The sequence below is a fragment of the Vitis vinifera genome, chromosome 4 (genome assembly GCF_030704535.1).
Source record: "Vitis vinifera cultivar Pinot Noir 40024 chromosome 4, ASM3070453v1".
NCBI classification, from domain to species: Eukaryota; Viridiplantae; Streptophyta; class Magnoliopsida; order Vitales; family Vitaceae; genus Vitis; species Vitis vinifera.
Genome location: NC_081808.1, coordinates 4,621,346 through 4,647,073, shown reverse-complemented (window position 1 = coordinate 4,647,073; position 25,728 = coordinate 4,621,346). Strand labels below are relative to the sequence as shown.

General features: G+C 33.1%; 2 protein-coding genes and 1 pseudogene across 4 annotated transcripts in view; 1 reads left to right on the top strand and 2 right to left on the bottom strand.

The window, feature by feature from the left end:
- LOC100247552 (UPF0481 protein At3g47200) overlaps positions 1 to 7,109 on the top strand; it is a 35,158-nt gene extending 28,049 nt beyond the window's left edge. The window contains exons 1-2 of one of the 3 annotated variants that reach the window (XM_010650342.3): positions 2,370 to 2,646; positions 5,577 to 7,109. In XM_010650342.3, the coding sequence (XP_010648644.1) occupies positions 2,583 to 2,646; positions 5,577 to 6,913 (1,401 nt within the window). In that variant the 5' untranslated portion in view covers positions 2,370 to 2,582 and the 3' untranslated portion in view covers positions 6,914 to 7,109. Of the gene's footprint in view, positions 1 to 2,369; positions 2,647 to 5,573 lie in introns of those variants that run through there. The other 2 variants (XM_002282494.5, XM_059736240.1) reach the window with 2 other exon arrangements.
- A 4,680-nt stretch (positions 7,110 to 11,789) lies between these two features.
- LOC100268075 (uncharacterized) lies at positions 11,790 to 13,243 on the bottom strand. The gene is made up of 4 exons (XM_002282488.4): positions 13,077 to 13,243; positions 12,464 to 12,853; positions 12,202 to 12,314; positions 11,790 to 12,099 (listed from the first exon to the last, which is right to left on the bottom strand). Exons 2-3 carry the CDS (start codon positions 12,841 to 12,843, stop codon positions 12,218 to 12,220), a joined length of 477 nt encoding a protein of 158 aa, XP_002282524.1. The 5' UTR covers positions 12,844 to 12,853; positions 13,077 to 13,243; the 3' UTR covers positions 11,790 to 12,099; positions 12,202 to 12,217.
- Positions 13,244 to 21,713: 8,470 nt separating this feature from the next.
- On the bottom strand, positions 21,714 to 24,984 carry LOC100250900 (G-type lectin S-receptor-like serine/threonine-protein kinase At4g27290; annotated as a pseudogene).
- Between the last annotated feature and the right edge of the window lie 744 nt (positions 24,985 to 25,728).

Genomic DNA, 25,728 nt, shown 5'->3' with positions numbered 1-25,728 from the left:
TCACCACATGTAGTTAATTCAAACACTGAATAGATCTAGAATCTTCTACTTTCAGTTACAAGCAATCTAATTCCCAAAATCATTCAACTCTTTACCCCAAACAACCATTTCTAGAGACAGTTTATTAAACTACCGAGATCCAAGAATGAAATCTTTAAACCCCAAATCTTTATTGCAACTAATGTCATACAAAACCAACTACACAGTGAAGCAATTCATGATTCAAAGTAGAAAGGTGTTATTAACCAAGAATTTGATGCTTTCCTAAAGATTAAATCGTGAAAGTATTGTTACCATCTAACAAAAAATTTGTAGGATGTAAATGGGTGTACATGATTAAACGGAATTACAATGGTACCGTATTTAGATAGAAGTCAAATTAGTAGTAAAAGACTATTGTTAGATATTTGGTTTTGAGTTTTTTTTTTTGAGATCTTTAATCCAATATTCAAATTGTGAGCATTAGAGTGGTTTTAACAATTGCATTATCTTGGAATTGTGGCATAAGATGACTACTAGAAATAAATAATGCGTTTCTTAATTATAGCATTTTACTTAAAATATTTACATGAGATAACCATATGGGTTTAAGAAATACCATGAAAAAAATAGTTGATATTAAGATTTAAAATTTTGAGATATATCGACGATATTTCGAATATTAGGCGAAGTCAACACGAAATTCCACACTAAAAGCTCGAACGGGTGGGAAATAAGAAAAAATAGAGAAAAATCACTAATATTGTGATTGTCGATTTAATCAACAATGTTTCTCTTGCCACACGTGCCATTGTGGAAAATTGGCAAAATATCGTCCAATGGCAATTTTTTGAGGAAAATCAGTAATCTTTCAAAGAAAATTATTTTTTTTTTTTTAACTTGTAAAATTGAAAATTTTTAAAATTTGTGCAATGGGCTGGGTCAAAACTAGTCCAATCAACCCATACATATTAAATTTTTTAGTTCTATCCAATGGGCCAAGAGTTAGATTAAGCCCAAGCCCACACTTGTTAACCATCATATCTATTTTATATACTAATTAAATGCAAAACAATTGTAAATTCATAAATAAAATTATCAATATTTTTAAATATAAAATATTTATTTAAATATCATCTTTTCTCACATGATAATTAAATAAAATAAAATTATTATAAATAATTTAATTTTAATTATCTTGTTATATATTTTGTATACTAATTAAATACAAAACAAATATAAATTCAAAAATAAAATTTCAACATTTTTAAATTAAAAAATATTTAATTAAATATCATCGTTTCTCTTATGGTAATTTATTAATTTTTTCAAAAAAATAACTTTAAATGTTTATTATTACTTCTTATATCATTTTCTTTATTTTTATTTTATTAATTTTTTTTATCAAAATACCTACCAATATTTTTTTGTATATCTATAAAATCAAAATATCGATATATCCGTAATTACTGATATTTTCATCCTTGATTGACATGCAAACGGGATAATATTTTATTTGATTTAAAACAAACAACTTGAACTTGATCGGAAAGACTTAAGATATATAATATATATTCAGAAAATTCCCCAAATTCTTGTTTTCTCTCTTTTTCTTATTTTTGAGGACGTGCGTCCTCTGAGCCCCACCCTTAACCTTATCCTCATCAAGAATAAAAATATCGATAATCACGGATATATCGATAGTTCGATTTTACGATATATTGAAGATATATCGACAGATATTTTAATGCAAAATATTGATTGATTTAAAATTGATCAAAACTTTTGAAAATATAAATAAAGCTCTTAAAAATGAAATTAGAAGTATAATAGATATTTTAAAGTTGTTTTGTTGAATAAATTAATATATATAAGTGTACATTGATTGTTAAATTACATCAAATATTATTCGATAATAATATTGTGATATTTGATTATAATATGTTTAATTTTAGAATATATTTAATATTAAAATTATGATATATTTAATTTAATTGTATTAAATGATATAAAACAAATAATGATAAATGTATAATTTTTTTAATTTTTAATTAATATATTAATGATATTAAAAACTTTTTGTTACTTAATTAAATGAATTTTTTTTATTTAATTATAAAATAATTATAATTAATTTATTGTTTAAAGTATTGTTTTAATATTTTGTGTATATGAAAATTTTTAATATATGTATATATAGTGCAAGGTTATTAACAAGGGGCAAATTTGCCCTGGATGCTCATTTTTGAGCTTTGACTTGGGCAACACTGAGCTTTGCCTCGGTCAATGCAAGCGTTGACCACTGATATTTCTGTGGAAAATTTTGTTTCCATGTGCACCCACACACAGATATTATCCTCCATATCCTCATTGAGTGGATGTGGTAAGAGTGAAAGAAGAAACAAAAGGCAGAGTATACTTCCCAAGAAAAAGGAAGCTTTCCAGTATCTTTATTGATTGAGAGTAATGACCATTTGAATCCAAAATCTGACTGCAGGTGCTGAATACCCTTCGTTGCAAAAGCTAGTGATGAAGAAACAAAGAAACAAAGGTTTTAAGATACACTCTTTCCACTACGCTGTGTTATAATATCACAAGCGGCCATGGAATCGGCAGCAAAGATTCAGAGAGAAGCAACAACCATTTCATTGCAGGGTAGCGCTTCTGGTGAGCTTGCCTGTATTCAATTTGTTTGTCATTTAAAGGAACTCATGGATACCTTGCATCATTGTAATGAACATTGTTGCACCTCCAACATGTGAAAATCAGTTGGTATCTAATGAGGGTAGGTTAAGACTTTTGTAGCATTCAAGTGTCATCATTTAGGTGGTTTATTTTTGGGTTTGAAAACAATATTGTTGCATTCTAACAAATATGTGAGGAGAAAAAAAAGTAACAGATAAGTTAATTAGACAGACTTGCAATCTATATATCAATTTCTAATTCACTCATGAAGTGAAAATTTTATTTTATTTTATTTTATTGTGCAATTTTATAAATAAATTAACTTATTAAAGATAATGTAGTTTTATGCATCCTATAAAAACCCTAAATTTGATTATATATATATATATATATATATATATATATATATATATATATATATATATATGGAAAAGTGAAATTTGATTTACTAATATGAAATATATAGAAAAAAACCTCAAATGTTTTAAATTAGTATTATCTTTATCTATTTAAAAATAATTTAAAATACATACACTTTATGAGTCATTCAATTATTCCCAAAAATATTCCTTTATTTGTCATGTCATCTAAATCAATTGACAACTAGACTTTTCCATGTATATATTTTCTTTCTTTTTAGATATTTTATTTTTATTATTATTATTATTATTATTATTATTTTATTACTTTATTATTTGGGATTTTTTTCTCTAAAAACATTATAAAGTAAGAATTTGAAAAAAAGAAAAAGAAAAAAAGAGAGTTTATTATAGTGTTAATAAGTTAAAAATAAATTCATATTCTTGATAATAAATAAACTAATAATAAATTTATATTTATTATGTAATATTAATAATTGTTTAATATAATAACGAATAAAATTTGTTGTAAGAGCGTTTTAGATATAAAATGTTTTACAATATGGTTGTACTTTGATATATAGTATATTAATAAATAAATAAATAAAATTTTATATTAAATTAATTAATCATAATTATATATCACTAAATTTATTATTTATTATTTATTATTTAATAAACAACCTTATTACTTTTTGAATTGATGATTATAATTAAATAGAATTTGTTTGACAATATTCCCTCTTAAAATTTTAGGAAATAAAAAAATTAATCCTATTTAAATAGGATTTTTTTACATAATATTTCCTAAACTTTTAGAAAATTAAAATAAGAATCTCACGAGGTGTTTGTTTCTAGAGAAAAAAATCTCAAATAATAAAATAATAAAATATCTAAAAAGAAGAGAAGCATTTATACAAATAAGTTTAGTTGTCAATTGATTTAAATGATATGACAAGTAAAATAACATTTTTTGAAATAACTGGATGACTCATTAAAAAATGCATGTATTTCAAATTATTTTTAAATAGATGATGATAAGTCTAATTTAAAATATTTGGGGTTTTTTTTACCATATATTTTCATATTAGTGAATCAAATCTCACTTTTCCAATATATATATATATATATATATATATATATATATCAATTTTAATGATTTAATAAGCTATTATGAGTCATACATAAAGTTATTTGAGTTAAAAATAATAGTTAATTTATTTTGGGAGAATTATGTTTTGGGGGTAGATGTGTCCCCAAATTAATAAAAGGTTCATGTAACTCTTCAAATTGAGCTCAAGACCCAATGAAAGTATGGAAATTGAGTTGAAGGATGTCATCCTTCAGTATTTCCAAAAATGTCCTTTGTTGATTTTGAGAAAAAAAAATTAATATTTTTGAAAAATACTTTCATTTAATTTAATATTTTTTATTTTTTAAAAAATACTTTTATGTAATTTAATATTTTTTTAAATACTTTTATTTAATTTAATATTTTTTTAAAATAAATTTATTTTATTTAATATTAAAAAAATACTTTTATGTAATTTAATATTTTTTAAAATACTTTTATTTAATTTAATATTTTTTAAAATACTTTTATTTAATTTAATATTTTTTTAAAATAAATTTATTTAATTTAATATTAAAAAAATACTTTTATGTAATTTAATATTTTTTTAAATACTTTTATTTAATTTAATATTTTTTTAAAATAAATTTATTTAATTTAATATTTTTTTAAAATAAATTTATTTAATTTAATATTTTTTTAAAATAAATTTATTTAATTTAATATTTAAAAAATATTTAATTTAATATTTTTTTTAAATACTTTAATTTAATTTAATATTTTTGAAAAAAAAATTAATTTAATATTTTTGAAAAAAAAATTATTTAATTTAATATTTTTGAAAACTACTTTTATTTAATTTAGTATTTTAAAAAAATTATTGAAAAAAAATTATTTAACTAATTTTATAAAATATTTTATATGTATTCTTAAAGAGTATATTTGTCCGTTACTATTTCATGTCCTTCAACTCAATTTGAAGAGTTATATGGATCTTTTGTTAATTTGGGGGTCCATCTACCCCCAAAAGGTAATTCTCCTATTTATTTTTAATCTCAAATCATTTTTACCTTATTTGTTTATATTAGTGAGAGTATATTTTAGATTTATGATTTCACATCTATTACTTATTTTTTATAATAAATATTTTATGATTATCTTATGTAACTATAATATTTTAAATATGGATGTTTTATAAATAAATTTATTACTTAAAATTAATAAAAATAAACATGAGTTAAAATCAATAACATAAAGATTAGTTAAAATTGATAAAGGCAAATGTGTCAATTTAATGATTTAAAATAAAATTTATATAACTTTATTAAACAACTTGGATACTTAAAAGTAAAAAAATAAAAGTTAAGTTGAGTGAGTAAGTAATAAGTTTTAGGTTTTTCCAAACAGCCAAAAATGTGATAAGATTTGAAGGAAGAATTGATTGATTACTTCATCTTTGTTAATTATTTAACCACTAGGAGAAGCTGGAAAAGAAGACCATGCTTCGGATGAAATGTTGAAGAAGTCATCAAAAGAAGTGGCTACTTCTCTTCAAGGAAGGTTGGACAGGTTGACTCCCCTGTCGGCTACATGCTGTATATATAGAGTGCCACAGAAACTGCGGAAAGTAAATATGGAAGCCTACACGCCTAGAGTAGTCTCCATCGGTCCCTTACATCATGGCGAAGAGCACTTGATCGCCATGGAAGAGCATAAGCTGAGGTACCTCCAAAATTTTCTTCATAGAACCCGCAAAACCTTAGAGGAGTGTGTTGAAATTATATCCAGGGAGGAGAAAACGGCCCGAGACTGTTACATGGAGCCCATAAACATGAGCAGCAAAGAATTTGTGGAGATGATTCTAGTGGATGGTTGCTTCATCATTGAAGTGATCTTGGGCTTTCAGAATTGGAACGGTCGTACTGGCAAACCAGATGATCGGATATTCAACAAGCCATGGTTGATCTATGATGTGCGCCGCGACATGACCTTACTAGAAAACCAGCTTCCATTGTTTCTTCTCCTCACTCTCTACAGCCAGCTGGAAGTTCCACGACACCAAAATCACTACGATTCATTCCTTCTCTTGTCTGTCAACTTCTTCAAATTCTATTCGCAAATGCCAGAAGCCAAAAGTTGTGAAGAAATAATTAAAACTATTGCAAAGAAGGTCTCTAGTACTCGTGAAGAAATAAAGCACTTTGTTGATTTGCTAATAGTTTGTCAGCAACCTTCATCCACCAGGCCACAAAACCGATCAGACTTCAAATTCATGATACCTTCCGCAACACAGCTCCATGAGGCAGGGGTGAGGTTCGAATTGGGCTCAAAAGAAGAACGCTTACTTGATATCGTCTATAGAAGAAGTGATGGTGTTCTGAAAATCCCAAGGCTAAAGCTGGATGACAAGTGTGAACCCTTGTTTCGAAACCTCATTGCCTTTGAGCAGTGTCACTACCGAGAACGCCTCTACATTACCGACTACATAACCCTCATGGATCAACTTATAAACACGACTAAAGACGTTGATGTACTTGTTAACAAGGGAATTATTGAAAACTTGCTGGGCGACAACGTTGCGGTTACGAATCTGTTTAACAATCTACTCATTAATGCTACTACAGGGACTGATTTCTATCTTGCAGATGTAACTGAAGGCCTAAGTGAATACTGCGATGTTCCATGGAACAGGTGGAAGGCAGCATTGAGACATGACTATTTCTGTTCACCATGGAGAGGGGCGTCTACAATTGCTGCAGTTATACTCCTCCTACTCACTCTCATACAAACCATATTTTCAGGCAAGCCTGTTAAGTAATTACTTTTGCTGCTGAATTATCCATCTGTGTATATATATGAAATGTACGTTGTTACACAGATGAATGTGCTTTACTCCTATTCAATGTATGAATTAAACAGACCAATATTTGTGGACGTTGTTCCCATGTAATTCATGTTTTTTGAAATTGAAAGTTTGCTTTTGATTCACTGAATAAATAAAGAGATTTGTTATATCTTAATTTTAAAATTACGTACATTTAGATTTTATCGGTTGTCAATTAACTTGATCAAGAATATCGATCTACCAATCAACATAACGAACATTGAATACACATGAAATATTACTTACCAAATCTCCCAAAAACTTTGCAAATAGTATCAAATAGTAAAAACATAGTCGAACGTTTAAACGAGCTGTAAGGGGTGTGGGTTTAGAGCAAAATTGTCAACCTTGTCTAGTTTAAAATACTAATAATCTCTCATTTTGACAATTTTGTGACTACACAAACATTACAGTAAAACCCCCCACCCTAAAAAAATAAGCTCCCTGAACTAAAACTTATGTAGCCACGTCTTCTCAACATGTTATCATCATAGAGAAACCCTAAATTGAAGTGAGGTTAAAAATCTCTGATTTGAGTTGAAGCTGGGTCAAACCTGAGTTGACTTTACATGCATCATCGCCAATCTGCTTGAGGCCCTATCGTATGGACTGGGCTCCATATCCGGCCCAGCCCAATATCAGGCCTTAAGGTGTGGGCCTGGCACATTCTAACCCAGTTGGTTGGCCAACCCAAAATTTGAAGGTCCAAGCACCCACTTTCTTTTTTTTTAAATTGAAGAATGGATGTAATTATGGGTGGGTGGAACTCATTTTATTTATGTGACACTGTGAAGGCTTTTTCAGTTAAAAGCATAGGAATGAATGATGTTGAATGGGCACTTGACAAAGTTGAGTGAGAGCAATTAATTAAAGATGGGAGTGTGGCTTTAGTTTAGAAAAAGAAAGAAAAAAGAAAAAAGAAAAAGCTTAAAAAAAGTATAGGACATTTTTTCCGTGCATTAAAGATCGAGAAAAGTGCTCTTGTTTTTGTTACCATTGACCATCACAGTGCCCATTTAAACTTCAACTCCGTGTCCCTAATCCCCTCAATTGACTCATTTCTTGGCTTTGGTCCCCAAAACTGACATTTTAACTCATGATTAAAGTTGTTCCACTTCTTCTTCTTTCAAGGCCATGGGGAATCTATCATGTGTCTTGTCCATTGCCCTCTCCCTCTTAATTAATTTATAATTACTTCATACTTAATTTGATGCAATTTTGATTATTAGGAGGTCATCCATGAGACTAAAAGAGGAGACATGTTTGTTATTTTTAGAGTAATAAATAATTAAATTATATTTATGAAAAATTAACAATGAAAGCATATGAACTTAATTTTGCGTTGGTTTTCTCACTCTTTGATTTGCCGTCATATCAAAAAGTCAAGACAAACTCCCGTCACATATGGATCCAATCATTTTCATCGAGATTTATTGGAATGCTCAATAAAGAATTTTACAAATTATTTGCACAAAAATAATTCTAATAATTTGATTTGATTTGTCGTCATTGTGAAAAGCTAAAACAAACTTCCATCCTACATGGATTCAATTATTTTCATCAAAACTTATAGAAATACTCAATAATTCATAATTTCATCCTAATAAATTTTATTTTTTAATCTTAGATAGCATGGAGGAATTTTTTTTATGCATAATAACTATTTTAGATTACTAGCTAATATATTATCTCTGAGTTTTTTTTGTCAAAAGCAAAAATTTTATACTACTACTTTGAACATAATTTTTTATATTCTTTGTATTTTAGACAAATTTTTTTACATATTTTTGTTTATATTTATTGTACCCTAATCATGTTATTCCTTTATTTAATCATATTTTAATTTTATATTTATCCAAATAAAATTGAATGAAAATATTAGATTTCATACTAGAAGGTGGGTTTTATTCTTTTTTTCTCTCTCTCTCTCCTTGTGTGTGTGTCTTTGCCACAATGAAGAAAGCTCAAAATGGAGTGTGCTTTCAACACTCTAGCGTAGCCCAAGGTGACAAGGTGGTGTAAGGGGTACTTTGACAAACATCAACAAAGCATATGAAATAACATAAAGCTAAGCTCAAAGGGAGACAAAGAATCTTGCTAAAAGCTAAATAATGGAGTGTAGTAGGAGACACTAATGAATGTGTGGTTACTTTTTGACCAATAATATTAATCCTCCCTACTTTAAAACACTTACCCATGAGGTCAATGGGGAAACCCACGAGAGATGTATGCTTCAAAAAGCTTCCGAATCCTATGTGAATTCAAGGTTTAATATATGTTTTCTAAGATCTTTCGTTAATTGGATGTACATTAATTCAATTCAATATATTTGAGATAGTCCCTCCCCTCTTTGTGGATTAGCAATCATCTTAATAATAATAACACCAATAATGCATACCAATATATTTTCTCATCATCATCATCATATCTCAACTTTGATCTATCTATTACCCATTCAAAAGATGGCTTCCCCTGAAAGGACTCCTTGAAAAGGGTATTAAAGGATGATTAAGAAAGAGAATTAACATAATATGAATGAGTTATGCTATTTATGACCACATGATTACATGATATTGAAAAAGTATAAATAAATTTCTCTTTGTTCAAACACATTGATTGTGAGAGAAGATTCTTTTGCATATGATTTAGACATGTAAAAATTATGATATGAGATCAAACTCACGTTTATATATATATTTTTATTGAACATAAAGGCTTTTTTCATTCATTTTTGAAAAAAAAAAAAAATCTTAATAAAAGGCAATTATTTGACATTTGGACTAATTAAGCATTGAATTATTTGGAAAAACAAATTAAAGGCTAAATTAAAATACAAGTGAAAACTATAAAGATGGTTTTTTTAATTTACTTTAAGATAAAGAAATTACTCAGCTATTCTCATTAACACATGTGAAACTTGGAAGGATCATAGCTTGGTCCAATCACACGACAAAAACCCCTTGCATAAAGGTTCGAACAATTCATCTACCATGCTACTAAGTACATGAGTGCGTGTGGAACATACATCCCTACTTTCATTAAAGGAGGTGGCAAGAATGTCACCTATAGTTCATTTCAATCGACAAAGAATACAGGAGAAAGTTTTTAGGAAAAACTATAAATAGCATAAAGACATGATAGTTTTTTTAAAGAGACAAACACCATTAAAACACTTAATTAGATTTGAGCTTTTCATATTGTGATTTCAAATCTCTTTCCTATTTATTTTTTTTTAATGTAAGAATAATAAATAAATAAAAAGTTATGGGTAAGTCAAATTAATTTTTATGAATCTTTACATCCCTAAATACATCTTTACTTATCGATTTGTTTCTTATTCTATATATGGAAGAAGAGATCAAATTTTGCATGAGAAGGCAAAAAAAGGAGAGTCTCCACAAACTCCACATGCATATGAATAAAAACAAAGACAAGTTGAGAGACAAGGTAGTTGTGATCACACATGTTCTCATTCTGGTTTATCTGTCATGACTATAGTATAGATATTATCTATTTTGAATCTAATGATTCATGTCATTTTAAATTATGTGATAAATGAATCATTTGTGCAAAATGTTTAGACGAAAGTTCTCGTGACTATAATGGAAGGAAGGGAGCTAAGGAAGAGAGAATCAAGAAGAGTAAAATGAAGAAAATAATGCCTTGAATTTTTCAAGTCCCTGAAAAGTTGATATGCAGACCTACACCAAATTTCTCCACTCCAATCCCTTAGAAACATAACTTAGTAACCTTGGTAACCAGTTTGAAGCTACGATCATAATTACAAAATACAATTGTTCACCCATGTGAGTTGGAGCAACTTGTAGTCCATCTTAGTGTGCAATCAAATATAATTAACTAGGAGGTGGCATGCACCAAATTCAATGGAATTATGAGGCAATTAATTATTCCAAGAACGAGCTAGGCCTCTGAAAAATGACCCGATGAGAGCCTAAAAGAAATCATCATAGGGTTAAATTTTGATTGGAAGCTACATATCTTCATGGGGAATATCATCCAAATTAAGCATCTCTTACTTCGCCTAGTCAGGAACTAAGAAAAGAAACACAGCACAAGATTTTACGTGACTTGTATATAATAGCCATGCACCTCCATGAAGCTTATGAAGAAAGTTCCACCATCTTTAAGAATGCGGTTAGTTGTAATCACCTCAGCTCTCAGATCAAAAATCCAAAACCAAATCTTTCAGTAAACCCTAAAATGATGCCTTAATACATGATAAATGAACTCATTCCAGATTACCAAATTTACATTGGGTTGGGTCATCATGTAACCAAGAGGACCCACACTTAGTACAAGAGCATGGTCCATCTCTGGTGATGAACAATGATTAACTGATTAAAGCGAATCGATGGATGCCTGTTTTGCTTTATCCAGAAGAAGCCTTAGTAGTGGCCATGGTGGTACCATGGTGTGTAGACATTAGATTTTGAAGCTATAGATGGCTCATCTTTTGGAAATATTATGCTTGGGTAAAAGATCAATAATTGAATTAAAGGGAATTAAAAAAGATATACTTCATGGGTATTCCTTGAAACTTATATCTAATAATTCTGTTGCATTGGTTTAATCAAAAAGCTCCCATTGTGGTCCATGGAATGGCTTTCCTTTAATTGCTTTGCAGATATGTATAATGCTGATTGACAGTTATAATTGGAAAAAGAAGTGTCAAAAATTCATTGGACTACTCCCAGAAAAAAAGCAGATCCTGTACCATAAATGTTGTAACAATTCCAGAGGGAAGAGAAAGAGGGAGAGAGAGAGAGAGAGAGGGAGAGGCAGCAAACCATCTCAAACACAGACACTAGTAATATTAGATTAAATGCAACCAACAGATCACTACATGGCTGTACTTGATATAAGAAACTCACAAAATGCTCAATGATTTAGCTCTTCTTGGACCATAGGTCTTTCAACCATGATTCATCTAAAGCTCCCTAGATGATAAATACTCAAAATAAAAGCAAAACAAAACAAAGCAAAGCAAAACAAAACAAAAGCAAAAAAAGGAAAGATTGATGCCAGTACTGGGAGCGAAAAAGAGCGACTTGGGATCAGTAGCTAGATGTGCATCTTGATTCTCTCCATGGACTGCATACCTGAAAATCGAGAAAGATTTTAAAGTTCGTACAGTGAGGGGATACTTATACTGTAGATTAAATGTACATACAGTGACTGAACTCAAGTGATCAGATCCCTACCCAAAAAGGGAAAATCTTATGATGAATATGAAGACTTGTTGCCGGAGTCCCTAGGCGCATTGCATCTGAAACACTCCATCCTGCTTGCAAAGTTGTGTTCATTGCAGCCAGACCTGTTTGATAAACCCAAATCATATTTATTCATAGAAAAAAGTCCTTTACTATATATATGTTTATATGCATGCATGTTTATATTATTTGAGTGTAATATTAAACTCATGATCAAATGAAGTTGGGTGAATAGAGAAGGGTAATTATTCACCTGTTGCAAATCCAGTCACCGGATTTCCACCCGGAGCGGCCAATGCCACTGCCACTGCTGCCACCACTACCGAACCCAAAACCCCTTGGGCGAGACATATCGCCCTCATATCCGCCAGATGACTCGTCCTTCAACCCACCGCACTTGAAGCAGCTTGAGCGGCTGGCAAAGTTATGTGCTCCGCAGTTTCCAATTGTGCAGTACCAGTCACCAGGCCTAACATCCGGGCCAGTAAACCCGAACGATGAACTGCCCCTACTAAAACCTCCATAATCTCCCCTGTCACCGGGTCTTGGCTCTCCGCAGCGTTGGCACGAGTCCCTCCTTTGGAAGTTCAGATACTGGCATGACCTGCAGTTCCAATCTCCTGGTCGGCTCATTTTCCCTTCTCTAAAATTTCACAAAAAATAAAATATAATAATGTCAATTAAATAAAAATTAAGTTACTATGGCTAGGGAATACATAATATTAAACTATACACATTAGAGTTGGTAAATCTACTTGGTTTTTTTGGGGGGAACAGTATAAAATGAGGGTCAGGGCCTTGAAACTATATGCATGGAACATAGAAAAGCATATTGGAATTAAAAGAAATGATGTAGAGGGACTCACATGGAGACAAGGATGAGTTGAAAAAGCGGTGTGGATCAATTGTAGTTGAACGGCTAGCTAGTAGCAGAATAAGAGGAGATAGTTTAGGGCACTTGTGATTTTGGTTTGTGGGTTGAGGTGGTTTATATAGTTGCTTAGGCCTCCAGAATCGAGGATCGAGGTAGCCGTGGAGGGCTAAGGATGTTCTTTCTTTTTTATTTTTAAAATTTATATCATTCAATGTCATCCTTGAAGAATGGAATCACATAACCTAAAATAAGAAAAAGAGATAAAGAAATTTTGAGATGGATTCCAAAAGATGGAAATTTTTTTTGAAAATTTTGATAAAGCTCTAACTTATACCTTCTTTTGGGTGTAGAGACCAGATGAAAGTGCATGAGCACATACCCTCCCTCAAATCTCACATCCAGAGAGTTCCGAAAATACCCTTCTTTTATCCATTCAAAAGCTTGTTATATGTAACTTTATGTTCATTTATTATATGGTTTTATCAGGGAAATGTTGGCCATACTCAATTCTTGTGAAGTTTTTAGGATCCCCCAGTTCAGACCCATCAAATAATTTCTTCATTAGAGCTCCATGAACATACAAAATGCACTTTAACTGTAACACCCAATTGCATTACAATTTGTGTGTAGTTTTAGCTTAGCACTTGTTAAGTTGCATTGGTATCCTTTCATGCAAATTGAAATCGAAATTCGATCGACCATTTTTCCCTTCCTTTTCTACTTTATCACAAACGATTCAAAATCCGTTTGCATGCAGATTCACAAGCATTTGAGAAAATGGGCATACACCTGCTGCACAGCTCAACCTGCAAATGGATGGATTGAATACAAGGATGAAGTAGAGCCCGACATTGAATTAGATTCAACCTTCATTTTTCAAGCTTAGCGAAGCCGATCGAAGCTCCCATGTCCCCACATATATGGCAAAACAAGATATAATGCAATGTAACCTCTAGGCATTAATCAAGAAGAAGCTCATCCAAGAATTCATAGAAAAACCTTTTGACTATGGCACTCAGGGCCCTCAGATGACGAGTTAGTAAAGTGAATTAGGGTTCACAAAAGCACAGTATCGCACAAGTGCTTTCTTGTTGACTCAAAAATTGGATAAGGAGGAACAAAATCCACTATTTCTCACCAGACAAAATGGATATTCCATACATTAAAAATATAACCTTAAAGAAAAAGACCCCACAGCTTATTCTTATCTCAAAAATCACTAGGAGTCATGTCTCCTTTCAGTAATATACTTGAGCCCACGCATCCTAACATTTACTGTTGAGGAAAAATTGCTGTCGCTTTTCAATTTTGAATATTCCATTTTTTTTCTTTTTTTTTTTTTGTGTACTTAGGTAATATTTTTTCCCCACACAAGTCAAATGGGGTTAACCCTAATTTTAACAAAACAATGGAGCATCATGTTACATGAGCTTTATATATATATATATATATATATATATATATATATATATATATATGTATATGTATATGAATATGCTTAATTTTAGTGGCCCAGTACATGGATATGTCCTACACTTTGGAGTGGAGCAAGTTTTCTTCAAGATCTCTATATCAAACAATTCATTCCCATGATTGATCACACAACATGGCAGTGTAAAGTGGCTGTCCGCCATGTCCGGCCCACAGAAACCAGCATCGATCTCATGAAAAAGGGGTTAAGAAACCGGTGGCTTCCTGCTCAGATGGGTATAATGCCTTGTTATTTGCACATAAATTAGGCTTCAAACCTTGGATCCTTTTCCCTTTGGACAGTCATGGAACAAGAAATTTTATATCATCCATGGTCTGTACTGGATTTCTATAAAAAAAATCAGCCAATTAATGAACTAAAAAAATGACAGTTAATTAGGATTTTATCATTTGATTTTTTTAAATGATCTTCTAATCTTGCTTCCTCAACCACCCAGAATTCTTAGCCTAATATTCACGAATATTGATGTCTGCAATTTTATTTATTTATTTATTTTTCTTGGGGTCGCTCGTGCATGTCAGATTTCATGAAATGGAGGGAGATATTTGGCAACAATCGAAGCCGTAGCCGAATCCGAGGTAAAAAGTTGCATGGCAATAACTTGGAAGGACGTGGGCTTTTATTTTATTTTAATTATTTAATTTGATTAGGTTGCGTAGGTTGATTGAGATATCCAAAGAGATGACATCTCTCTTTATATGGCCATATTTTGATGGTATAAGAGGAAGATATAATTAAGAAATGAGGGTTTCAAAAATTAAAGAAAGGAAATGGTAGAGTTTCGATAAAGATAGTCGAAACTGATGATGGAAGAGAAGTCTTCGAGGCTCAATTTGACCATCTTTTTTTCTTTTTTGATCTTTTCTTTTCTTCGACCTTCACTGCAATGGCTTTTTCACTGTCAGTTTAATTAATTTATTTATTTATATATGTGTGTATATATAGTTTTTCCTCTTATATTCATTTTGAATCCATCTCTGTCTCTCTCCCCCCTCCCCCCGTCCCCGGTCTCAAAAGAGAAGGTAGCATCAGCCCACCACTACTCTCCATGAAATAGAGATGGGAAAAAAAATAGGGCATGAGACCATGCACCCACCATTTTCTTGGGGACCGGTAAAGAAGGCTGTAGCAAACTGTGAAAAAGCAAAAGGAAAGAGAGACTTATTCGATTCTCTTTGGGAAATGCTGCCATGCATGACCATGACCAAACCCCAATGCCCTCCCTAACGTATACATTCTTTATACTTTCCTCTTTTAATATCTTCATACTTAAGCCATAATCCTTCCTTCAAAATGCTTTTCCACACAAATAAGAACTCACCTGGATTTTGGATTTTTAAGTTTTAATTTTTAATCCAAGTAAAGAAAACTCATCTGGGGTTTAAACCGATTCTAAGAACAGCACAACAGATAGTTTAATGTTAGATTCTTAATTTTAGTAAAAAGATATATGGAATTATTTAATGTTTTGTTCTTATTATGATATACAGTGTCATGACCTTCTAGTAACGTTTTGGATATTTAGAGTATGAAATGCTTCTTAAGATAGGGAGTTGAAAATTTGAAATATATGGAGGAACACAAAAGTTGAAGTGAAATATTTTTGAAAAAATAATGTCTTGCATTAACGGATACATATGAGTTATGAGTATTGGGTTGCATGCACGTGGGGTGGTAGAGACGTCATAACAATGATAAAAGTTAACTCTTTTCTTTTACTTTTTAATCTTTCAATATCTTTTTTTATCTTTTTCATGTTTATTTTTATTATGCTGCACACTCCCCATATGTTCAATTCATCATTTTCTACTGTTTTCCTCGAGCAAACCCTAAAATTTCAAGCTTCATTGTTAAGGCCCTTTTAGGGATTTTATTAATGAAGTGACTAATACATCTTCATGGAATTTTATTAATGAAGTAACCGGTACAGCTTCTTTGTTGCTCTACAAGTAAATATGTGCACTAAGAGGCACGTCACTTACTGTAAGGGATGAATAGGGATCGGTTCAAGCAAAGATAGGAAGATAAGCTTCCACTCCTTCGGCGATTAAGTTAATCATGATATTTTTAATAAGAAAAGGCAACAAACAAAGAAATAGGGAGGGAGAGAGAAAGAGAGAGAATTGACTTATTTTCCTAATTCCCTTGGTCTCCTTTAGAATATTTAATGGGGTGGGCTTAGGATAGTTAGGAGCAATTACCATGCCGGTGTATGGTTGAAGTGCTCATACTTCATTAATGCTTCATTAGTAAATAACTACAAATTCCTTTATTTAGAGATAGAATATTATGTATGCTGTAATTATAAAGTCATATTCAATCATTTTTAATATCTACGATCACATTATGCTTCAACAGTTGATTCATGAGTTGATAGTCAAGGGTTTCCAACTCATTCCCTTATTAGATGCTCTTGGCAGCCCCTCTCCCTTGGAGAATGTATACATGTCCTTCTCTTACACATTTCACTCTCATCTTTCATCCTCACACTTCCTCCCCACATCCTTATTTTATTAGGTAGTGTTGGGTTTTTCCTTATGTGGAAGGCCCAAAATTTAAGGCCTCTTGGGCCTTTATATAAAAGGATTAGAAAAAGAATCTTTTTTTTTCTTCTTCTTCCAATTTTTCGCAGCCACCAGAGATAGGAGAAAAGAGAGAGAAATGGGAGAACCATCATTTTTGAAGTTAGAGAGAAAAATTCAGTTTTTTTCTTCACTGCCCAGATTTCATCAAAGGTCCGATCCCACTTTGTCTGTGGACTGATCAATCTGAAATTTGTAGGAGAGGTTCGTGACTCATTGATCTTCATTCTGAACGGTGGAAATCGAATTTGGAGATCCGGACGGTCGTCTTGCAGTCCGAGAACAGAGCCTCCGTTATGATGCGTTTTCTATCTAAACAATTTTGATCATGAACTCCGATCAAGGTTAATTTGTGGTTCGATTAAGCCGATTTTTGAAAAACACGTTCAGAACTCATTGATATTCATTCTAACAGTGGAGATTGGATTTGTAGTTCTGAAAAGTTATATTTTAGTCCGAGAACAGTGGTGTATTTGGTGAGATCTGTGTATTTGGTGAGATCTCTCTATTATTTTTATGCAAAGTTGTTGAAATTGCCAAGATCAATTTGTTTTGAGATATGGTTGATGTATGCATCTAGTTTTATCTAGAGAGAATTATGTAACCCATTAATTATATTAGTGGAGTTTTTTAAGTGGCCTAAGGGTCCTGTAGTTTTTATTTCTCATATTGGAGAAGGTTTTCCATGCTAAAATTATTGGTGTTCATATACTTGTTGATTGGGTGTCTTCTTGCTACTCTATTTGATTGATTCATATTAGGTTCTCATAAGAAGGAATAAAACCTGGTTGTGCATTATTTGTATTTATCTCATCAGGTAGGGGATTAAATAGACAAAAAAAATCTAAAGTCCTCACAATGGTGGACTCTTTGCCAAGAGATTTGATAGATGTGCTAGGATGATTATATTGGCTCAATTCCCAAAGTTGTCATTATTTTGCTATCTATTTCAAGGGTGTCCTTCCACTGTGTTTCTTCTTTTATCTCCTTGTTTCAATTTCTTTGCCTTTGCAACCTTGTTTTTCACTATCCTAGTGCCTTCACTTTTCAACTCGTTTTGCCTTTGGCATGCATTTTTCTCTTAAGACATCATTTATGGCTTCTAAAAACATTGTTACATTCTGTCGATTCCAAATCTCTTCTTTATTAAGGGTTTTAAGGTTATTTTACTAAGACTAATTGCAACCTTTGCACGATGGTGAAGGCTATATTCCAATGGAACACTTGAAGGTTAGGTTTTACTTGCCACTTCCAAAATTTCTAAGGCACCTTTTCAATTTTGGGAGGGTATCATTGTATCAATTCAATCCCAACACCATGAGTGTTCTTATTGCTGGTACACAATAAACATGACCCTAGCTACCACTTAAGTTCAAGGGAGCTTTTTTTCCTTTCCTAGGTTAAGAAGCATAAGATTGGCACATAATATATTAGTTATAATGACACAATCAATGCCTTATCTTCAAGATCCTTGATAAAGAAATGGGAGGAGCAGGGACACCTTCTAGTGAAAGACAGTCTACAAGCCTTTAATAGAGGGCAAGGAAGGTATGTTAATGGCCAATCTCCCCTATCCATCTTTTTTTTTTTCATGGTTCAATTTTGTTTCCTTTCTCTCATAAAATCTAAGGGCTACTAAGCGATCCATCACATCTCACCAATTAGGTCAGTGTGTCAATCCTCATACACTTAGAAGCATGCCCTAGTCGTTTTGGTTCAAGGTGCCACTACATTTGACTACTGGAATTTAACATAGGTCCATGCTCTTCCTATTAGCATTTGGGAGTTTTTGATGTTCTTTTATAATGACATCCCCCTAAAGGAAATTACATCACTAATTCCTATTAAAATAGAACTCTTAAAAGTATAATATGTTTTAACAAATTTGGAATTTATTATTTATTAATAAAGTCTAGTTTCACTTTAATCAACCCTCATTCCATGCATTGTGCCTTATGAACATTCTAGCTTGCATCTTTTGTATCGTACATAACTTGAGTATATTAAGAGTTACATGAAAAATTCAAATTATGGTTTCCTTGCAAATAGATGATTTGTTCATAGTTGATTTGAGGGCTTGGGCAATCCAGTAGAAGTTATAGTGCACTACCTCCTAATTGGGAGAATGACTAGTCTTGACTATAGGAATAGGGTTTTCATGATGAGTGCACTGGTGTGTATGGATAGAACTTATGGTGAGTCATAACATAAAGTTATCGGATAATTATGACTTTACCAAGTTACTACATTATGTTATCTCTCAATCTTGAGAGAATATTATATTTGTATCAAAGTTAGCAATAGCTTTAACCTACAAGTGAAATCTTAAGTGATCATACATTCCCTATAAATTAGATCACTATCAATGAAAGTTGGTAACAATATGTATTCTCAATAGAGACAACATAATATTTCATGAGATTGAAACAAAGTGTCCTCTTAAGTGATCTTAAGAAAGTGTGTTCATGTAAACTATGATATGGTTGTTCCTAAAGTGAAACTTGATATAAGTTCTTGGTGTGTTAAGATATGCCGATTGATCACATAATAGGAAGATTTATAACTCAAGGATAGTAGAGGAGTCTTGAGAGGACGATATCTTTCACCTCGTTAAGTTACGGATATTGGTTCATGAGGAGACTATATACAATAGATAGCAGGTTATGGACCGAGCGCTTAGTATGTCATTATCATTTACATAGGACACTACAGTGCAATTGAATCTCTATGGTAGGATGTTGAATCAACTTCAAAATTTGATTTTGAGAAAGCTAATACTATCTTATGGGTACCTCATATACCTTATTGGTACGGTTTATAAGGATGTTTTGGTAATTACACAATATTACACAAAGGTAAGTGAACGATATCTCTAGATTGAGCTAATTGATTAATTAGAGGACCATATGAGGTTAATTAATTAATTAGGACCCTATTTGAGTTAGATTAAGTGATCCGAGCTCATAATAAGTTCAATGAACTTAAATCCAATTAAGAACCTTATAAATACTCCTTTAGGGGTTAAGGTTTTCATACTTTCAGTCTTCCACCATTAAAATAGAAAAAGAGCCCTAGCCTCTACCCTATCAAACCTCCTTCACTATTTGTGTGCTAAGAAACAAGGGAGATCCATCAAGTATAAGATTTTGGATGTACGAGATCACTTCCAACAAGTGCAAGATAGATTTTCACCAAAAGGAATTGATTTGGTAACATCTAAATCAGGGATATTGTTTTCTAAAGCACTAATTTGGATCCTTTTGTGTTCAAATTTGTCTATTTTGTTTCCATTTCATAGGATTTAGATGTTTTAAGTAGTTTTCATGCACCTAACCTGATCTTGGGATCTATAAGGAACAAAGTGATTCAAGACTCCCTACAATTCTAACCTCCTCAAGGCTCTTGGGATCCTTGTTACATTGCCCCCAAATAAGTAGGCAATTGTTGGAGAAGGAACCACTTAAACTAAAAAAAGAAGCTTGAAAAAGGCATATGTGGTCTCTTGGTTGATTGCAAAGTTCTCGCACAACAATTAGTCTATGAGAAAGGCTCGCTAAAAGAGGGGATCGAGCAGACTACCCTGAGTCCCCTATCATTTCTCTATCACACTAAAGACCCTCAAGTCTATATATATATATACCACTCCTTGTGCACAAAAAATCTTTTCCTTACCTTCTCCTCCCTCCCTTAGTGATTGACTTAGAGGCTAGGGAGAAACTTCCATAGGGAGAAGGCAAGGCATTTCCTATCATGTTGTCTTGGCATGGGAGGGAGCCTTGCTTGGCAAAGAGTTCTAAGGATGATAACAAGGAGTCCTCCTCCTGCAAATTCTCCCATGAGAGTGGAGAACCTGGTTCAATGCCTTCAATCCCCATGGAGTCTTGCAGAGGAGTCCATTCAGACATTAGAGGGCAAACTAGAAAGATGGATTACTTCCCTTCAAGAGAGAAAGATGGGAGTGTCGGTTCTCCAAGCATCCTTTTCCTTCCACAGATAGAGAATGACTGCATCTGGGCTAAAACAATTGGCCTACACATGGAGAAGGCCGCCTCCTCTGTTCCTCCGTAACTCCATCTGTTAGGATTCTAGGTATATCCCTTGGAATTTGCACGTCTCCCTGTATTCCACGTGTCGCTCACTGTTTTTCATTCCCACAGTTACTCTAGTCAGGTACCAACACCACAGCCCAAGAACAAGTGAGGCATTGGAAGTGATGGGCATGGAAGAAGTAAGGATTGCCAAGTGGATTGGTACCATCCTGCTTGTAATGGCCTCATACTCTCTGGGTCCAGTTGGGCTGAACCATTTCTAACTGGTAATGGGCTTAGGCCCATTTCCCATGGCAGTGGATTGGATTTACTAATTCAGTACACCCCCAGATTCTCTCATCAAAAACCTTCATGTACATCAAACAAAAACATTTGAAGCAAACAAAAGAATAGTACTACCTTAATCCTACATAGGAATCACAGGCCTACCACAGTTTTGTTCTTCATAGAGAGGAACAATCTGTGTTTATAACTAATAAATTCAACACCACCATCTCATTGGACTGCTATCTGGCATATATTTCTGAAATTGTGACATCGTTCATAGATCGAGCTCTTTTCCTACTAGAAGATGAATCGCCCTCGGTCCCGCCCATGTGAGTTAGAAAGGATGGCTCCTTCGAATATGGCATAGCTGCGGTTTCATTGCCAAGTATGGAAACAACTTGGGACATGGTAGGCCGATCTGCAGGTCTTTCTTGCACGCACAGCAGACCCAGTTGGACATATCTATAAATTTCACTTGTAGAACAAGAATGCCTTCTTTTGGAATCCACCAACTCCATGCTTTTGCCTTCTTTCCACAGGTTCCAGGCCTGAAATTAGTGAATCAATGTGAATTCCAAAAGCTCAACATATCAAGAAACTCGTATCTAAATTAGTGAGCAAATTTAGAGCTAGTGTCTTACATGGCCTAGTAGGTTTAGAAAATGATCAGATACATTAAAGGGAGACATTCCTTTTCCCACTTACAATCTCTAGCACAATAACCCCAAAGCTGTAAACATCGGATTTTTCGGAAAAAAGGCCTTCCATGGCACACTCTGGAGACGTATAACCACTGTTCCACCATGTTCACCAAGATATGTTTATGCATTTGATGAAAGGAAGACAGATGAACCATGAGTGAGCTTATAGTTCTTGGGGAGAAGTTAATTGTTTCTACTTACTATGTGCCGACAACTCTGTTTGTTTTTGCTCTGATCTCATTCTCCCCAAAGATTCTAGCCATGCCAAAATCTGATATTTTCGGGTTCATGTCAGCACCCAGCAAAATATTGCTGGTCTTCAAATCCCGATGAATTATCCTTAATCTTGAATATTCATGAAGATAAAGTAGTCCTTGAGATCCCTTCAATGATGTTGACACGGTTTCTCCAATCCAATAGTACCCGTCTTGTTGAACCTGCATCACATTTATAGTCAATTCCATTAGTGAAGTAGCAAAAATGAAATTCATGAAGATCAATTGCGAACATATAAATTTTCACAGACCAAAAATGAGGAATCCAAACTTTTGTTAGGCATGTACTCATAGATTAAGATGTATTCTTCTCCTTGAATGCAGCATCCCAAAAGTCAAACAAGATTCCGATGCTGGAGCTTGGAAATCCGTGTGACTTCATTTTTGAACTCCTCTAATCCTTGCCCAGACCTCTGGGAAAGTCTTTTCACTGCAATCTCCTGTCCTTCTACCAACTTACCCTGAGACACACAAAATTATATGCCAAAACTCTTATCTCTTGAATGCATTACTAAAGAAGGCTTACCATCATTTGGCAGATAGAAAACACTATCATCTGGGCGATAACAACCTTCTCCTAGCTTATTATCATCTGCAAAGTAATCTGTGGCAGCCTCTAAGCTAGAAAAGCTGAATAATGGTAGCTTTTCATGATCCTTCTGTGTTAAATTCAAATTCTCTTGCGCTTCTAACTTCATTGACTGTTCTTATATTAACCTTAGGATTCCACCTCCTGTCATCTTGACTCCTTTCTTGGTTTTCTGATGATCACATTAACAAAAAGATTCTCATTGCACCATGTATGGTTTAACTAATATCTAATAATTTTGTCCACTGACAAAAGACAGAACTGAACCTCTAGCTTTATATTTGCGATTCCTCCATATGAGATAGCACAACAAAGGGACTGCAATAGACCCCAGTAAGGAAGCCAGGGGACCCATAATAATTATCCAAACCCTCCTGCTCTTCCTCCCACCATCTCAAGCAAATCATGGTTGGTTAGCACTTTTGAAACAGGAAAAAAATGGTTACTTCTAATTTATGCCCTAACTGGATTGTCACCCACCAAAAATGATGGATGAAAACAAGAAAAGAACGGGAGGGATATTGTATACTTATTAAAAACAATGTTCAAACTAATCAAATGTGAATTCTCTACCGCTATTCGGCAATTAGGTAAGAAAACAATCTTATAGCGAGAATTCCGATGCACCTAACACATTTGAAATAAAAAAAAAGTATCATATAAGGATTGAAATCATCTTGGTCTATTACCAGAGAAAGATATAAGCAAGTATTATAATTATAATTAGTCATACATGGCTAGTATTTTTAATGTTGTTATCACCTTCATGTGATTGAAAAAGACGGAACATGTAGAATATTTCACATCTTATTCTTTTTGTGCGTTTTGTATATATACTCTAAGTAGCCATGTTCAGACGTACCATGTCCTCCTCGGATGTAAATGATCCCTCCTCCTTTCTCTTTGATGTCCAAAAGATCATTTCTGTTGCCATAATAAAGGTGACATCTGGTCTGACCATCTTGAATTTCAGATGTAAATGCAGTACAAGAACAATTATTCCTGCAAGTAGTCCCACAGTCACTGAAATTCATACTAATGGATTGGGTCACCGTAGATGATATCAAGCCATTGATCTCAGAGATCGCAGTGCCATCCTTGCATGTTGGTGGCATCGAAGATAAGCACCAAGAAGAATTACCCCAACCTTGGCATAATGGACGACTAACCGTTGAAATTTTCCCATCCAACATGCTATACTCATCAAGGTTTCTTGACGAAGCTATCACAAACCATGAGAAGATATTACCATCTCTAGTACTATAAGTCAAGTAGTCCTCATTTGCAGTAGAGACGTAGCTGAAATTGTAATTGTTGGATGAATTCTGGAAAATGGAGTGAAAATTTTTACCATCCCATGACCCAATATCCATACGAACGTCAGTGCTTCGCCAAACTCCAGAGTTTTGATGAGTTAGCAAATAAAGTGAAAAGGCCGCGAGTAGGGTTTTGTGGACTCGCCCATGAAACAAGAATCTGCAGCCTAGGCTGATCGGAAGACAAGCTAAACCATCCTAGTTTCATGCCTGGAAGGTATGAATCAGTTGGATAATCAAAACTTTGCCAAATTGTTTCATCCTCATGTCTAAGAATTAGGTTTCTGGAATCAAGAAGTGTTGCAGTTGTGTTACTACTAGCTGCAAGCATCTCTGAGTGAACGATCATATCACCTGCCCGTTAATGTCAAGTTCCCATCATCCCTTATCTGAAGAACGCCAGAGGAATCCAGTATGGGGTTTTCACGGATGGCAACCCACATTGCCTTCTTGTTTACATCGTCCTTGAACCAAATTCCCAGAAAGTGATTGCCGGTAGATTTATCAGTGAAGAAGCCTAATTCAAAAACCCCACCTGCAGAAACTAAGGTTTGATTTTCCCTCAGGGTGTCTTTGTGTCTAATGGTGTCTACTGCACGGGATAAGAACATGGAGAAGCTAAAGCGCATGAGATATGAAACAAGAGAAAGACACCCTTCTGTATACACACTGTTATGTAGGCCATTTCAGCTGAGAAGTTGAAGACACAATCGATCTTGCAATTGAGTTCGAAATACATATTCCGGCACCTTCCTTTAGCTTTCCTACTTGTCAAACCAGAATGTTGAACTCCTTATGAACCATCTGTACTCTTTTATTTTATCTTCATTCTAATGTTTTCGTTTTTCTCCCAACACTTGACCCGCAGAAGAGTCAAATGGTGGTGGGTTTGGGTTGAACCTCCAGATGATGCAGCAAACACCATGGTTTTTGTTGGGATAAAGCAAAGACAAAGAGAAGAAAATAGCAAATCAATATAGCATTTTACTATGATAAACCATGACCCAAAAAAAAACAATAACAAAGAGAAGAAAATAAGATCATGAAAACAGAACAAAAAGACTCAGAACATATGATTCATCTTAAAGTCTACATCCATGGCGAAATGATGAAAAACTAGAGCTCTAGAACATTAAGTTTTAGTAAAAAAAAAATGTTAAGTGCTTTGAAATCAATTGAAAATTGGGAAATTTGAGAAACTTCTCTAATAATTTTGACATAAAAATGAGCAAGGAGCAAGACTGTAGGGAATTAAACCGAATTTCCAACCCGTGAGAAACAAAAAATTAGAGGAAAAACACACGCCAAAGAAAAACAATCACACGCACAAGACAGTATTTACGTGGTTCGGCAATTTGCCTACGTCCACGGAG

Excerpts from the sequence above, each read along its gene's own strand:
- LOC100268075 (XM_002282488.4), bottom strand. The coding sequence starts at position 12,843 with ATGAGCCGACCAGGAGATTGGAACTGCAGGTCATGCCAGTATCTGAAC. Across the intron at positions 12,315-12,463 it reads GGTGACTGGATTTGCAACAG|GTCTGGCTGCAATGAACACA; the intron begins GTGAATAATTAC and ends TTTATCAAACAG.